Source organism: Prionailurus viverrinus, chromosome B3, assembly GCF_022837055.1.
Source record: "Prionailurus viverrinus isolate Anna chromosome B3, UM_Priviv_1.0, whole genome shotgun sequence".
Lineage (NCBI taxonomy): Eukaryota > Metazoa > Chordata > Mammalia > Carnivora > Felidae > Prionailurus > Prionailurus viverrinus.
In genome coordinates, this window is record NC_062566.1 from 70,081,980 (window position 1) to 70,097,979 (window position 16,000).

Here is a 16,000-nt window from a genome sequence, read left to right on the forward strand (position 1 = left end):
GGCGGGGCGACCTGGGGACACACACAGTCACCCGGCTAGGGGCTGTCGCCAATACCGTGACGTATATGCTGCGCGCCGAGCACGCCGGCCTTCCTAAACTCCGTCCGGACCCGGCACGCTCCTACGTGCGTGACGTTCCCCTGCGACTGGAGACGCTTTCGCGGACGGACACGGCCTTGAGCACTCATGGGACTGGGTCCGCGCTCCCTCCACAAGGCTGGGCGCCGGTTTCCAGCTGGTGACAAACGGGGGCGCGGGGCCAAGGGGTCGGGGCGCCCCCCACCAGGCCGCCAGCGGCCTCCGGACAGGAGCTCGGAGCCAGCCCCAGACGCGCACCCTCACCTGAGCCCCGAAGCTCTGGGGTATTTCCGCCAGGCGCTGTCAGCCCTGAAAGAGGCTCCTGAGACCGGAGAAGAGCGAGGTGGGGAGACTTCAGGGTGAGACTAAGAGAGGGATTCGCTGGACATAAGTTCTGGGATAGGCAGGAGAATTTTCATGGGTCCCCAGGGCATAGGGACTTAGTCTATGTCTCCCATATCCTCTTCATTGCTCCCCTCTCCCTCCTTTAGTTAACTAATGGAACATAACCATCCTTCTCTTAGTCTCTAAAATATTTCTTTTCTTGTCTGTTCAGAACTGATGGTGCACAATGTTTTGAAGGAAGTGGAAGCTGAGGCCCTAGCCTTGGCCACAAACAGGACTGGCAGTGAGATTATGCAGGAACTGCTGGGATTTAGTCCCCTGAAACCGCTGTGTCGAGTATGGGCTACTTTGCGCTCCAACTTCCGCTTTGTGGCCTGTCATCGATGCGGGGTGCATGTATTGCAAAGTGCTTTGCTGCAGCTGCCTCGATTGCTGGGGAGCCCTGCAGAGAAAGAGGAGGAGGACGTGGAAGAGGAGGAGGATGGCAAGGATGGTCCCTTGGAGACTCCTGAGGAGCTGGTTTTGGGACTAGCCTCCGAGGTGTGTGATGATTTTCTTTTCTACTGTGGAGACACACATGGCAGCTTCGTGGTCAGAACTCTGCTACAGGTGTTGGGAGGGACTCTTCTGGAGTCTGAGAGAGCCAGGCACCGTGGCTCTCAGTCATCTGGTAAGTATTACAAGAGGGAAGTGGATGTAGAGGAGAGGAGAGTTTAGGAAGTCCAGTAGAAGAGAGTAAGCAGAAGAGTAATTCTTGCTGACCTTAAAGAATTAGCAGAGAAATTAGGACAAGACTTAACAGGCCAAAGATTAGTGCACACAGAGGCCCAGACGTGAGGATACATAGGTGTGTTTGGGGGACAGCTAGTAGAATAGGCCAGGGGTAAGAGGTGATTCATGAGGAATGGGTGTCAAATTTTTTTTAAACCACAACTCACAGATTTTTTTTTTGTTTTAAACATCACTGAACATGCATTTGTGTATGTATACATATATTGGACTCAAGCAGAACTTTGAGAAGTTAATATATATACAACCCATTCTGATATTTTCTTTTCTGTTTTATTCTATTCTATTCTATTGAAAAATTGCTGGTTAAGATCCACTAAAGTGATTTTATGATGCATTTGTAGGCAGCGACCTACAGTTTGAAAAACTCTGGGAAATAAGGTTAGAGAGTTTAGATGAGGCCTTGAAGTCCTGAGAGTTTGGCCTATCTTCTACGGACCACTGGGGAGCTGTTGAAATTTCTTAGAAAAATTAAAACAGAAATGTAGTCTCTGTTTAGTCATCCAGATGAGAAGAGGTATTCAGATGTGTTCTGCATCTCCAGGCTGAATCCTTGCTCATGTATGGGATTATTCTCCCTCCTGGATGGTAGTTTGTGATCCCAGCACTGCACGTGTTCTTGGTCTTCTTTCAGAAGCACAAAGGGCCCCAGCTCGGGAAGGTAAGCCATCTGATTTTGAGGTCCCTGAAACCTTCTTGAATCGCCTTCAGGACCTGAGCTCCTGCTTTCTGAAGGACATTGCTGGTAAGAAGGGAAAAAGGAGGAGGGTCTAGGACCTGCTTTTCTGGAGGTGAACTGTCATCATCTGAGGCCCTTACTTCGATCAGTCTTATTCCTTTTCAAATCTGATCAGGTTTGATATTGCAAAGACTCTGTATAGAGCTTTTACGTCCAACGTCCCTGATACCTTTTGCTTGAGGTTTGAGGTTGTACAGGTTGTCTGGATTTTGGAAGAGCTGCTTTTATTATTTCTGCCCTCTCCCTCAGTATTTATCACTGACAAGATCTCCAGCTTCTGCCTTCAAGTGGCCTTACAAATCTTACACCGCAAACTGCCCCAGTTTTGTGCTCAGCTCTGCAGTGCTGTGATTGGCTATCTGAGTAGCCGCAATTCCTCAGCAGATGGCAGGTATGGTCTAGGCCTCGGAGTCCACCAAAGTTGATGAAGCTGTGTGAAGTGAATGAAGTGATATGGATATTTTAGATGCAATAAAGGCTGCTTGATCACCTTCCCCTTGTCCCTAGCCCCCTACTGCTATTTCTGCGGGATCAGACGAGCTCCAGACTCCTGGAGCAAGTGCTGCTGGTGCTGGAGCCCCCGAGGCTCCAGAGCCTCTTTGAGGATCACTTCCAAGGGCAGCTGCAGACCCTGGCCGCACACCCCATTGCCAACTTCCCTTTGCAGCGTTTACTGGATGCTGTTACTACCCCTGAGCTGGTGAGTTGAGAGTGGGGCCGGATCTGTTTCTGTGCTCTGTTATTTCTGCTAGTTTTTGTTCATTGTGCCTTATTTTATTGTGTGCCTGCCTCTGCATCTCTGAGTGTGTGCTGGCCATTCCCCTTGAAGTTATTCCTGGGGGTTACTCAGAGCTTATGACGAAAGTGCCTTCTCAGAAAGGATTTGTTTTGGCTTCTCGGGTTCCAATACCAGCAGGCGACTGGCTTAATCCAAATGTGCAGCTTGAGGTTCCATGACCCGTGTTTGTGGTCAACCATCTGTAGCAATACAGAGTTGGGAGTTGGGGTAGAAGGGTAGATTTTTTTTTTTTTTTTAAGATTTTATTTTTAAGTAATCTCTACACCAAATGTGGGGCTTGAACTCACAACCCAAGATCAAGAGCTGTGTGCTCTGCTGACGGAGATAGCTAGGTGCCCCTAGAAGGGCAGATTTAATTCCAGTATCCCCTTATCTTGAGAGTGTGGCCATTTAAAGTATTGCTGCTTCCCTCATGTGAGGCTGCACCTCTAAGACTGCCCCTTGTCCTAGACTTCATCTGGCCAAACCCAAATCCTGATATTGGCCGTGCTTATCTAGCACTTCTAGTTGTTTTCAGCAGGAAGATTTCTCTGAATAACTCAGTCCACTGTTACAGAATGCCAAAGATTCCTCATTCTGTGCCTCCCCTCAGCTGTCCCCTGTGTTTGAGGAGCTGAGCCCTGCCCTGGAAGCTGTGCTGGCTCAAGGTCACCCGGGGGTGGTCATTGCCCTGGTGGGGGCCTGCCGCAGAGTTGGGGCCCACCAAGCCCGGGTCCTGCAGCTGTTGTTGGAGGTGAGTAGGTGTTGCCCCCAACCTGGTTATGCCCTCAGTTCAAATTCCACCTGTTAGGACCTCTCTAATCTTCAGTGGTTGTATCTCTGGACTCAAGAGGCCTAATGTCCAAGGAGTTCACAGATCCAGGGAGAAATGAGGCCAAACCCATCTCATAGCCCTGGAATGAAAATTGTCTCCCAGAACTAAGAGAGCAGTTTATTTAAGGAATAAATGTTTATTCAACCCCTGTTATGTGTATAGGGGCTGGGGATACAGCAAGGCAGATGAGATCCTGCCCTTATTCAGCTTACGTTCTCATATCTCCTGAATGCTTTCCTCTGTCTAGAGAGTCGGGGTTAGGGATGAGGTAGCTCTCCGATTCATCATGTTTTGTCTTCTCCTCTAGGCATTCCACTGTGCGGCGCCCCCTTCCCGGCAAGTGGCTTGTGTGCCTCTCTTTGCCACTTTGACGGCTTATGAGGTATACTATAGACTGGCAGAGGAGGAAGGGGCAGTGCCCGCAGAGCACCAGGTGAGGTAGGAGAGGGGCCAAGTCAGTGACTAATTGGGGCCAGGATTTAAAAAGTCCTTCACCCTTGTGGTGAGGGTGTGGGGATCTCTGGCTTCATCCAGGTGGGGGTGGCACTTTGGTGGCTGCCTCCTAAATCCCTGTTTCTGTCCTACCAGGTGGAAATGGCCATGGCCAGAGCTCTGGGGGAAGTGACAGTCCTTGGGTCTCTTCTGCTTCAGCATCTGCTGCACTTCTCTAGCCCTGGTATCGTACTTCGAAGTCTGGGTGCCTTGACAGGATCACAACTTCTGACTCTCGCCCAGAACCCTGCTGGCTCCCACGTGCTTGATGCCGTCCTGACCAGCCCCTCCGTGACGCGCAAGCAGCGTCGCCGTGTGCTGAAGACCCTAAAGGTTCTGGTTTCTGCTTTGATTCCCCCACCAACATCCATTTAAGAGAACATGAGCTTGCCCTGAGACTGTCCTTCAGAATCAGAGAGGATATATCGTTCCCAGACTCTTTCGACTCAGCCCATAAACTTCTGAAACTTCACTTCCCCGTTGCCCTCCCCAGTGCACTTTTGTGGAATGCCCTAGAGGGACCTACCTTGCTTGTTTCACTGCAGGGACAATACGTGGCTCTGGCCTGTAGTCGTCATGGCAGCCGAGTGCTAGATGCCATCTGGAGTGGAGCAGCCTTGGGGGCCCGGAAGGAAATTGCTGCCGAGCTGGGTGAGTACCTGCACCTCTCTCTAACCTTTCCAAACTTCCCTCACTCCAGATGGCTGAGTGGCTGGTGAGGGGACTTAAATACAGCAGAGACTTCAGTTCAAAAGGGTGGTGTTGGCCATGGGTTCCTAGCAGTCTGCCCTCCTTTCCTCTGCTGATTATGCAGCCCTGTGCTCCCGCCCTCTCCTGGCTTCCGTTCTTTGGAGACTGAGGTATTATCCCTGAGGCCAACCCAGGGCCCAGGGAAAATGGAAGGACCTTCACCCAGGGAGTGTCGCTTTGAGCATGGGGGGGTGACTGCATGATGATACTGAACATGAGTGATTCCCTTTGCAGGGGAGCGGAACCAGGAGCTGATTAGAGACCCTTTTGGCCACCATGTGGCTCGAAATGTGGCCCTGACTACTTTCCTGAAGCGCCGAGAGGCTTGGGAACAGCAGCAGGGGGCAGTGGCCAAGCGGAGGAGGGCTTTGAACTCAATACTTGAAGACTGAGGCCTTTGGACCTGGGACTGGGTGATGGGGAGGGTAGCGGGAGTATCTGTCCTGTCCCCTTCTTAGTTTAAGTTGGAATCAAAAGTCTTATTAATAAACATTTTTATATTTTTATTGAAAATGTTTTTGTTATTTTGGGGAAAAGGGTATAAAGAAATAGAGATCTCAAGGTAAAATCAGAAAGGGCTGAATTCAGTGCACTAGGAAGCTTAGGGACAGGAGGAGTTGCAAGGAATCTAGATGTAGCAATGATCAGGGTGGGGTCAAGATACTTGGGGACAGGCTTGTGGCCTTTTGGGGTAAGTGGGATGCTGGAAAGATGGCTAGGAAGGGACAGCATTCTTCAGGAAAGGGTATAGGCTAGGGGTGTAAGGCGTTATGCTGATGGGGCCTGTCACAATGGGGTCAGAAGGCATTGGGGAAATCAGGTGAGTTACCTAATCTGCACTGTCTTCAGATCTCCAAAGCTGATGCTGTCACAATCCTCACAGTGTGTCTCTTGGAATGAATCTAGGGGCAGAAAGCAGCTTGGAGCCCCTTCTCAGTAGGGATGAAGGCGACCCTGCCGCTGCCAATGCCATTGTTCGGCCCCTTCTATTAAATGGCGAAGGCTGGAGGAAATTCCCAGCAACATATGGCCCAGCCCTTGCAGCAGTGCAGAGGTCCAACGGAGGAACTCCCTGAAGGGCAGAGACAAGATGAAGTCGGATGGGTGGGGGAACGTGGGAGGAGGCTATAGAGGGGGTTTTCCACAAAGGAGAGATTATGGATAGGGGAGTATAGAAGAAGGAATTAAGGGCGCTGCAACTGTAAGGGGATGAGGAAATATGATATGTTGGTCTCTGACCTGAGTACTTTCTTTGGGCCGAGTCCTTGAAAGTCACAACTCATGGAGTAGAGCCCATAGAATGTGGCTTTGATATTGAGGCTGCCAAAGAGGTCTCGAGGGTTTTGCTTGTATACATCAAAGGTGATACGGGCGATGTCCTTGCTGTGCTTGGGCTTCTCCCGGCCCAGGCCGTATGACAGCACCCCACTCTGTAGGGTACACTCATCAGTGCCACGCACCCTCACACCCTGACACCCACGGTGTGCACTGGGCACACAGTTCCCCACCAGCACTGGGTCAGACCCACCCTTGCCTGGACTCTTTGTCCCCTGTATGGTGTCCTTGGCAACCCCTTACCTCTCCCAGCGTCTCTGCCCCCAAGATCACGGTTGGGCTAGAGAAGCTTGGGAGAGATATAAAGGATTGGTGGCCTACAGCAAGCCCCACTATGGGCCTCTCACCCTGCTGGGGGTCCAGCTCTGCCCATACTCCAGCACCATCAGGCACGTGTCATCCTCCAAAAGCTGGAAGAAGTCCTCACTCTCCACGGCGGTTCCATCCTCCTCCAGCACCAGTGTTAGCATTCCACTCAGCAGCAGGGCCTCCAGTGCCTGCCCAGCCACAGGAAGCAGGAGGGAAGGGGCAGGGCTTATCCATGCCCCTCCCTCTCCAGCTGCCCCACATCCACTGGTTGGCTCTGGATGCTGGTTGACACCCCAACTCTACTTCCTGGGAAACTGCCCTTCTTCAAATGGCTCCAGCTCTTGGTGCTTAGTTGCTGGGGACCCTCGCTAAGGGCTGACTTTTTTTAACCTAGTTGCTCCTCTGTCATTGTCCTCTTTCCCTGTTACCCTCTGAGCCAATCCTAGTGGTTTGGAATGGAAAAACTAGTCAGGTTCTCTTGAGGTCCATCCTTCTGTCTTCTCTCCAGTGTCTTACCTCACTGTCCCCCACTCTCAGAGAACTGTTTTCAGTAACAATGACCCTTAGCCTTTTTGAGTCTTCACTAGTGCCAGGTATCTATGTAGACTTTACATACATGTCCTCTTTGACTCCTTTCCACAACCCTAGGAGAAAGGTGTAACATTATTCCCTTTTTGTAGATCAAGAAACTAAAGTTTTGATAGGCTGAACAACTTCCTACAGTGTGACACTAGCAAGTGGTAGGATCTGGACTTGAACTTGACTTGTCATATGAGTCACCATTCCATACTGACTTCTGAATGCCATTCCCCCAACCCTCCCTAGCTATTCCTCCTCCTACCCCCTGGAAAAGAAATAACCTAAATACAGCATTGGTCATTGGGCTGAACCGCGCCCCCCCCCCCCCCTACTTTAGCCCTCAGAGGGAGGAGCAGCCATGTAACTAACCTCAGCCTTTCTGCTCACTCACTGTAAGTTCTCACTCTTCTCTAGCCCCTGCAGTAGGAACTTAGGGATTTGGCTCACTTACCTTGTCTAGCAGTTCCTGGCGGGTGGCAGCTGTCAGACCTTTCCGAGTGGTTCGCTTGTGATCACAGACACGGAAAGGTCGCTGGGGTGGTGGAGGTGAAGTCCAGACTTTCCTGCCAAACTCAGAGCTCATACTGGATACTGACCTGGTAGTTGGGAAGAAAGGTCAAGAAGTGAGGAGTCTGGTGAATGCAGTAGGGATGATGGGGTGGGGTGCCTGGGGAGTTAGGGAGGGATCTAGGTTTGCAGATCAGAGTAGCCTAGGGAGAGACCATGGAGTGGGGGTGGTGAGTGGTGGTTCCATAGCTGGACAAGCCCGTTGTGGAAAGTGGGGGCAGGGAAGAGAAGGGGTGAGTATCAGAGTCTCCTGGGGGCCGAATGGAATTTTGTTGCCATGCCCTATCCTCAGAGTTGGAGGGTAGAAAGGAGGGTTAAAAATCACCTGAGCAGGCCGCTGGGGTTCAGGGCTGAGAGGTACTCCATGGTGGAGGGAAGGAGCAGGGGAGTTGCCTCTCCCACTGAGTTCTGGGCTGTGTGGTTCTCTGCTGTGCTGGGGCTGAAATGGTGGTGTTTTCAGCTACACAGCTGGGATCTCAGCTCCAGTGAGGTGGGAGATGAGTCAACCCGGACTCTGGTCCCCCCTGCCTGGCCAGTAAGAAGGGCAAAGTCCAAGGGGAGGGAGAGAAGGAGGGGCCTAGATGGGATAGTGGAAGAGAGATTGAGGCCCAGAGTTGCCCACAAAAGTCATGAGGCTTTTGTGCGTGTGTGCGTGTGTGTGTGTGTGTGTGTGTGTGTGTGTGTCTGTCTGTCTGATGGCAGTGTGTGCTGAGGATAAATGGGAACTATGTAAGGATGGAATGTGGTCTCTGGTGTTTTTCTTTCTATGGAGAGAATTTCTAGGAATAGTTCCTGGCTCCCAACCCTAGAGAAGCTGCATTATACGTGATTTGCACTGTACTTGCTGCCACCTACTGTGAAAGTCATAAACTGCAGCATTAGGAAAGGGGAAGCCAGGCTGCGGGTGGAATCATGGGCAGAACTTGGAGGAAATGAAGGGTGAGACAGTGTGCCAGGGTGGCGTGTGAGGAGAGGATGGATCCTGCTCCCTGGATCCAGGATCACCAGGATCCTGTCTGGGACCCTGGCCTTCCTGCTTTCCTGCTTCTTCTTCTGTCTAGGGGAGGGGCCGGCTCAACATTTCTCTGGCTTCAATCTCCAGAACTGCTCACTTCAGCTACACTACATTAGTCACTTTCTCTCTCACCTTTCTCTTTTGGCCACTGAATCAGTGTGAAGGAGATGTGAAGGGGAAGGGGGTTGTCTTTTGATGGCATCAAGACCGGCTTTGGGTGCCCTGAGTCCCATCTCTGATTTCAGCTATAGTTGTGGATAGTTGTATGGCAGCTCAGACTCTCACTAAGACTGAACCCCTCACATGAGTGTCAATCTCTGCTTTCCTGCCTAGGTGTTTGAGGCTGCGGCAGCCCACTCAGCCTCCTGACACGTATAGGCTGCAAGTGTGTATAATGCCTCTAGGACAGCCCTCAAACAGTGAAGAAGGCAAGCTGGGCATCAGTGCCCCAGTCTTCTGTCTTTCTGGAAGGCATTCTGTGTAATTCTGAGAGCTTCCTAATCCTTACTGAAGAGACTCAATAACACACTTATTTGGCTCTCTTTTTCCCTCTCCTCCCCTGCTCCCTCACTTCTACTTCCTGAGCTGACTTCCCAGATGCAGAATTACCTGTACCCGTGCTAATTCAGGCTGTGCTTTGGAAGTAACCCAAACTGAGACAATACTGGTGTCCTGGCTCCCAAGGAGTGCCCAGTTCTAGCTGGTAACTGGACAGGGGTCTTTCCCCTTAGCTCAACTTTATCAGTGTACTAGGTCCCCCTCAAATTTCTGCATTTCCAGGCTTTGCCTGATCTCTTCACCCAGAGGCGGCTTCTTTTCAGTATGTCTCTACCAATGCATCCTTTCCTACCTTCTTATCTCGTAGCTCTGTAGGATGGTCTCTTTGTGGTTGTGTGTTATGATTCCTCAAAGAGCTGATAAGTCCCTTGTACCTCCAATGCATCCCCCAGAACTCAGCACTGTGACTGAAAGCTGTCATTGGTAGCCCTTTGAGAGCCCTGGGAGTAGAAAGAATGGAACAGAGCATAAGGTAAGAGATGAGAGTGATGTGGGTGCATAAGGCAAGCTAAAGGCAGAGCACAAACTAACAACTCCCCTGCCCCCAAGTGGGATACGTGTGATATTCCTCAGGCACTCCTAGCTGTGCAAGAACAAAGATAAGAACAGAAAACAATGGTTAAACTGATAGAGATCACAGGACCTGAGTCTCCATCAGTTTACAAATATCTTAGTAAATTACAAGAAAAGGGCAATCTCATCAATAGTCCAATCTCCAGGAGCTCCCTACTGTCTTAATGATAATACTTTGCTAGAGGGCAAAACAGCCTTAGCTTGGCAATAGCTAGGCCCCCAACAATCTGTAACTCCTCTTTAGCATATGGAAATCCCTTCAAGAAACTTCCTCTTGACTTTATCTCCTTCAGCTCCACAGTATATAAAGGATCACCCCCTCACACTTATAAACTGCTCTTCCTGCCCACAGGTTCTGTCCCCATGCTTTAATAAAGTCACCTTTTTGTACGAAGGACATCTTCAAGAATTCTTTCTTGGCCGTTGGCTCTGGACATCACCCCCATAACCTCAAAACCTCATCAAGAGGAGTAGGTAGCAGGCTGAAGAAAAAGAGGGCTCAGCAGGATTAGAAGTCAGGAAATAGGTCAAAATAGAGCAGTTGGGGGAACAAGTAGTTTGGGTCACCTTCTCTGCTGAGTGTAGGCCAGGGAAGCCTCAGCATGTGGTGACAACTGTCCCAACAACTGGGGCCAGAACTGCCCGAAGGATGAGGGCAGATGCAGGACCCAGGATTTTGTAGTGTCGCTACTCACCTACACGATCAGGGAACCTTATCTGTATACCTGCAGATAGTCCTGTTTCCTAGGGAAGCAGCCTGTCACATGCCTGGACCTGTTAGTGATGGGAAAGGGTAGAGTGCGGGAGGAGCCCCAGGAAAGTCCTGAGAAGAACTCCACCTCGTCCCTCCCTATTCCTAGTCTCACACTGCAAATCTAACTGGCAGAGGACAGGAGTAGGCACCTCACTCACTGCTGCTGTGCCTTTCAGCTTCTCCAGCCCCCTCGTGGGCCTGATCCTACTAGCTCCCAGGTGGGTAAGTAGATCTGCGCATGCACCTTTACTTCCCACCACTCATTTTGCCCTAAGGTATAAGGAATGGGGATGGACAGAGAAGAAGCCCAGCTAAAGGGGTAGAGGTGGAGGTAGTGGCAGCCTGGGAGTCAGGACTGGGGAGGTCGGCTGACTGACAGCAGGGGATTTGGGTTCCAAGAAGTAGTGATTGAGTAGGGGCCAGGGTAGGTCAGGAAGTCAGTCAAGGCTCTTAGAAGAGAGGAAAGTGGGAGGAAACGCAGTCCCTTCTCACCTGGCATGAGGGGTACCCCGGGCTTTTGCCCCACCCCCTAAATGCCCTCCATGGCCTTTTCCATCTCCCGGTAGGCACAGAATGCTGGCCTGTTACCGACCCCCGGGGAACGAGACGCTGCTGAGCTGGAAGGCCTCGCGGGTCACAGGCACGGCCTTCCTGCTGCTGGCGGCGCTGCTGGGACTGCCGGGCAATGGCTTCGTAGTGTGGAGCTTGGCGGGCTGGCGGCCCGCAAGGGGGCGACCGCTGGCGGCCACGCTGGTGCTGCACCTGGCGCTGGCCGACGGCGCGGTGCTGCTGCTCACGCCTCTCTTCGCGACCTTCCTGGCGGGGCAGGCGTGGCCGCTGGGCCAGGCGGGCTGCAAGGCGGTGTACTACGTGTGCGCGCTCAGCATGTACGCCAGCGTCCTGCTCACCAGCCTGCTCAGTCTGCAGCGCTGCCTCGCCGTCACCCGCCCTTTCCTGGCGCCCCGGCTGCGCAGTCCGGCCCTGGCCCGCCGCTTGCTGCTGGCCGTCTGGCTGGCCGCTCTGCTGCTCGCCGCCCCGGCCGCAGTCTACCGCCACCTGTGGGGAGACCGCGTGTGCCAGCTGTGCCACCCGTCGCCGGCCCACGCCGCGGCCCACCTGAGCCTGGAGACGCTGACCGCCTTCGTGCTTCCTTTCGGGCTGGTGCTCGGCTGCTACGGCTTGACGCTGGCGCGGCTGCGGGGCGCCCGCTGGGGCGCCGGGCGGCGCAGGACGCGGGTGGGCCGGCTGGTGAGCGCCATCGTGCTCGCCTTCGGCTTGCTCTGGGCGCCCTACCACGTGGTCAACATTCTGCAGGTGGTCGCCGCTCTGGCTCCGCCGGAAGGGGCCTTGGCCAGGCTGGGCGGGGCGGGCCAGGCAGCGAGAGCTGGAACTACAGCTTTGGCCTTCTTCAGCTCCAGCGTCAACCCGGTGCTCTACGTCTTCACCGCAGGGGATCTGCTGCCCCGGGCAGGTCCCCGCTTCCTTACAAGACTCTTTGAGGGCTCTGGAGAGGCCCGAGGCGGGGGCCGCTCTAGGGAGGGGACCATGGAGCTCCGAACTACCCCTCGGCTCAAAGTGGTGGGGCAGGGCCGGGGCGATGGAGACCCTGGGGGCGGGGTGGAGAAGGACAGTCAGGGATGGGACCCTTGACACCAAACCCTACCAACCCGGCCTGCTCTTCCCTATCCCCTTCCGTTGTCCCTCCCCCAGAACTCAGGGAACAACTGGAGCGTTTGGGGAGCCTTCTCTGGCCACAGTTTGGATCTTTCTGGGCAGGCCCAGATTCCTCCAAACTGAGGGATTGCAAGTGGTGGTGGTCCTTGTTAGTGCATATTGTGTGCCTGCAGGTAGGCATGGGCCTACATGCCAGAACTGCTTACTTGTTGCCAATAGCTACTGTGAAATACACTGGGGAGGGGGGCATTACATGATGGGTTAAGCATGCCCACACTGGTAGTTCATTATGCCTGAGTTGTACTGAAGCCACCTGGTTCTCTGCTGGGTCAGTCCAAGGCTGGGCACTGCCAGCCTTCAGTGGCATCTTGACTTGTCCTCCCGAGTCTGGGTGGCCTGGTTCCCTTCAGCCAAGCCATAGACCGCTCCGGAAATAAAGGGAGAAAGAGGAAGGAAAGGTATGGGGGCTTGAATGAGAAAATGGGGATGGGAGCCACTTTCTGCAGTCTGAAAGAGTTGAGTGGAGAAAAAGCCAGCTCTGGAAGGGGAAAGACAATGTGTGGGGTTAGAAAGGAAAGTTTTCCTGTCTTGTGGTTGGTGCAGTGTGGGGAGGGAAGCTGGGAGCCCTGTCTTCCTCTGTGAATCCAACTCTTACCCCCAAAGGTCACCTGACTCAAAAAGGAGCCCAGGAGCAGGCACAGGCTCACCCAGGGGACATTTGGGGCTTGGGGTGAGGGGTACGGGGATTGTGTGGATGACTGGAGGACAGGAAGTTCTCAGGGAGGTGACATCTCTCCTTGGTCTCCCTTTTCTCTCTGCCAAGTCTTGACTCCTCCCAAGACTGCTAGCTGTTGCTCACTGCCCCCCATATCCCTTGGCCCCCATCTTTTGGAATCTCTCTATCGCTAGGTCCCCAAACTGTTCTGAATCCTGACGCTTTTGAGTTTGAGGATGTAGGATGGAGTTCAGAGGACGTCCACATGCACACACATGTGGTCGCTAGGGTGACTAACATCCCCGTTTGCCCAAGACTTTCCCAGTTTCACCACCAACAGTTTCTTGTCCCAATCCTCAGTCCCTGGCAAACCTAGATGGCTGGTGACCCGAGTGCTCACCCGGACCACCATCCCAGGTTCTGCTTTAGTGACTGTTCACATCACTCAGAGGCCAAGAAAGAGTAAAGGAAATTCAGTCTGCAGGGTCAGGCCAGGGGCACCCAAACTGGGGCAGGGTGGAGCTCTGCATCTGGGGGGCAGGAAGTATGCTTAGAGTATCTAGCCTGGGGTGGAGGAAGAAAGGCTGTTGAGAGACATGGAAGTGGGGAGCTGTTTGGGAGAGGAGGCGAAGACAACCCAGTTTCTGTCAGGAGGGGCCTCTGGTTGACCCCTGAGCTCTGGGCCAGAACTTGCATCCTCTGACACTGACAGCGGGAACTTCTTCCTGTTCTCATGTGTCAGGGCAGAAGCTCCCTAACTTCCTCCCTTCCATAGTCCCTGTCTTACAACCTCTGTGGTCAGAAAGCCCTTCCTCAACTCTGCCTTCCTGCTGTGGTTTCAGCCCATTTCTTTGCATCACATCCTCTGTCTCACAGCTACTGGGTCAGCTCTGCACTGGCCCTTCTCAAAGCAGAGAGGGTAAAGGACCTCAGTGACCACCAAAGATGGACCAAAGTGCATCTTTCCTGGGAAGTGACAGAGTTGGAAAGGAAGCAGAAAGGCTCATGGTCAGATTGAAGGAAAGACTTTTCAGTTCTCAGTCCCTGCAGAAGAGGTCAAAGGGAGAGACTGCACTCCTTCCAGGAAGGGAGAAGAGTGGCCATTCTTTTTTTTATTAAAAATATTTTTTTAACGTTTATTCATTTTTGAGAGACAGAGAGAGACAGAGCATGAGCAGGGAAGGGGCAGAGAGAGAGGGAGACACGGAATCCGAAGCAGGCTCCAGGCTCCAAGCCGTCAGCACAGAGCCCGATGCGGGGCTCGAACCCACGAACTGCGAGATCATGACCTGAGCTGAAGTCGGACGCTCAACCGACTGAGCCACCCAGGCGCCCCGAAGAGTGACCATTCTTGGGGCTGTTCCTCCCTGTACATTCTGGTTTCCCCTCCTGGCAGGGCAAGCATAACGCATCACTGCCCCTACTTCCTCTCCCTATGCTCAGCCTCCACTTTCTCTGTGTGTCTGAGGTGGGACTGGACAGCCAACTATGAGAAGGTAGGAAAGAGGTGATGCTGACCTCCTTGTCCAGCGCCCAGATCTTCAATCCAAATTCATGTGGCAGGGTAGCCACACGTCCAAGCACAAGGGAAGTGGTTGGGGAAGGGGAAGGAATTGGCATTCTGTGTAATACAAAGGAGGTCCTTTGGACTTTGGTTTCTGCCAAGAAGAAGAATTGAACCAATCTTTTTACATGAGGGAAGGGATGGGGGGGGTTCTGGAAGAGCCCCACCCCCCAACTCTGCTCATGGCTTGAACCCAAGCCAAGGACAGAGTGCTGTCCTCTTCAAGTCCTGATGTTACCTAAACCCAAAGCCATAACCTAGCCACATCTTCCTGGAGGGCAGGAAGTTCCCAGGGAGGTGGCATCTCTCCTTTGTCTCTCTGCCAAGTCTTGATGCCTCCCAAGACTGTTAGTTGTTGCTCACTTCCTATTAATCTAAAAATTATTACATGATATTATTTACATGACATGTAAAGATATCCAACATTCTGGCCTCTCAATATGAGCCAATTTCCCTTCTCCAGCTTTCTTCCCTCCTTCTCCTGTATGACCCAGTGCAGTTCTCCAGTCTAGACCTGCATCTGAGGCCACACCCCAGCCTACTCACTCCCCTCACCCCTCTTTCCTCTCCCTGCACCTTCTTGGGCTCTTCTCATCTGGTACCCCCCTGAGGAGTCCTCCTCCCTGCTAGGCTCTTCTGGAACACAAAGACCATCCCTCCCCCCTCCCCAGTGAAGGGAGGGCTAGGAGTTTCAGCCCCACCCTCAGGAAGATGTGTCTTCCCCCTCCTCTGCTTCTTGGTACTTCCTCTCTGGCCAACGTAGCTGACAGCACCCAGACCTGGGGCCAGGACCCTGGAACTGGGACAGATCTGGTAATAGGCTAAGCCACTCTGCCCTGGCCTTGGGATTGGCACCAGCTTCCAACCAGTACGAGGCAAAGTCTGCAAGTAAGTACCCTGGGAGTAGGGAGGTAGTGGTGGGGCAGGTTACAGCCATGATCAAAAGGGCAAAGGAATTTCCAAAGAAAGCCTGGCTGGGAGGATTCGTTCCTGTCTCCTATCCACAAACTCCTCCCCATCCCTGTTATTCCTGGTGGGCCCTGGGCACCTCTGGAGAGAGTGAGGTGATTGGTGGAAATCATTGGAACTGAGGGGGCTCGGGGCCTGGCAGGTGACTGAGAAGCTAGCCTTTTGAAGGGTGTGTCCTTGTTAAGGAAAGTTCCCCCCACCCCCACCCCAGCCATTTGGTTCTGGGTTTCAGAAGGGAAGGAGGCAGAAAGGGTCTGCTGTTGTTGCTCTGTATTTGCTGTTGTTGCTCTGTATTTTGCAAATGGGTCTGTGGGCAGGAAGCAGCCCCGGGACCTAGTTAGGAAATCAGTGTTTCTACTCAGCCAGATCCCCTTAAGACAGGTCTGTTGACAGTGGTAAGGACAGTATATTGCAGAGGTGCAACTGATGCTGCTGATTTGGAGACGGCTACAGCCATCAGGCTAGGTGTGTCCAGGGTGTCGGGAAACCTTGGTTCCCCACCCTCATGCCTGTGTTCACCCTCACCTTCCAGGTCCTTGCAGTGGCCCCGGACGCTACATCTTCTGCAGCACCTCCTCACTA

The 16,000-nt window shown here is 52.9% G+C and overlaps 3 protein-coding genes across 10 annotated transcripts; 2 read left to right on the forward strand and 1 right to left on the reverse strand.

Annotated features, from left to right (window-relative positions):
- Positions 1-75: 75 nt before the first annotated feature.
- NOP9 (NOP9 nucleolar protein) lies at positions 76-5,312 on the forward strand. 2 transcript variants are annotated; one of them, XM_047861572.1, is made up of 10 exons: positions 76-421; positions 635-1,093; positions 1,847-1,957; positions 2,201-2,342; positions 2,459-2,651; positions 3,343-3,483; positions 3,872-3,997; positions 4,153-4,389; positions 4,602-4,707; positions 5,041-5,312. In XM_047861572.1, exons 1-10 carry the CDS (start codon positions 187-189, stop codon positions 5,196-5,198), a joined length of 1,908 nt encoding a protein of 635 aa, XP_047717528.1. In that variant the 5' UTR covers positions 76-186; the 3' UTR covers positions 5,199-5,312. The 2 variants fall into 2 exon arrangements, with proteins under 2 accessions (XP_047717528.1, XP_047717529.1); XM_047861573.1 differs by having other exon boundaries at positions 300-437.
- Positions 4,652-15,993, reverse strand: CIDEB (cell death inducing DFFA like effector b). Of its 7 annotated transcripts, none has more exons than XR_007152787.1 (7): positions 10,124-11,257; positions 7,922-9,752; positions 7,481-7,625; positions 6,489-6,638; positions 6,046-6,236; positions 5,636-5,878; positions 4,652-4,780 (listed from the first exon to the last, which is right to left on the reverse strand). XR_007152787.1 is itself a non-coding variant. In XM_047861585.1 (7 exons), the coding sequence occupies exons 3-7, from the start codon at positions 7,960-7,962 to the stop codon at positions 5,740-5,742; spliced, it is 666 nt and encodes a 221-aa protein (XP_047717541.1). In that variant the 5' UTR covers positions 7,963-8,173; positions 9,462-9,752; positions 10,124-11,257; the 3' UTR covers positions 5,603-5,739. The 7 variants fall into 7 exon arrangements, 6 of the variants coding, with proteins under 6 accessions (XP_047717541.1, XP_047717540.1, XP_047717543.1 ...); XM_047861585.1 differs by lacking the exon at positions 4,652-4,780 and having other exon boundaries at positions 5,603-5,878; positions 7,922-8,173; positions 9,462-9,752; XM_047861584.1 differs by lacking the exon at positions 4,652-4,780 and having other exon boundaries at positions 5,603-5,878; positions 7,922-9,609.
- LTB4R2 (leukotriene B4 receptor 2) lies at positions 11,070-12,288 on the forward strand. The gene has a single exon (XM_047861578.1). The coding sequence runs from the start codon at positions 11,070-11,072 to the stop codon at positions 12,144-12,146; it is 1,077 nt and encodes a 358-aa protein (XP_047717534.1). The 3' UTR covers positions 12,147-12,288.
- Positions 15,994-16,000: the final 7 nt, after the last annotated feature.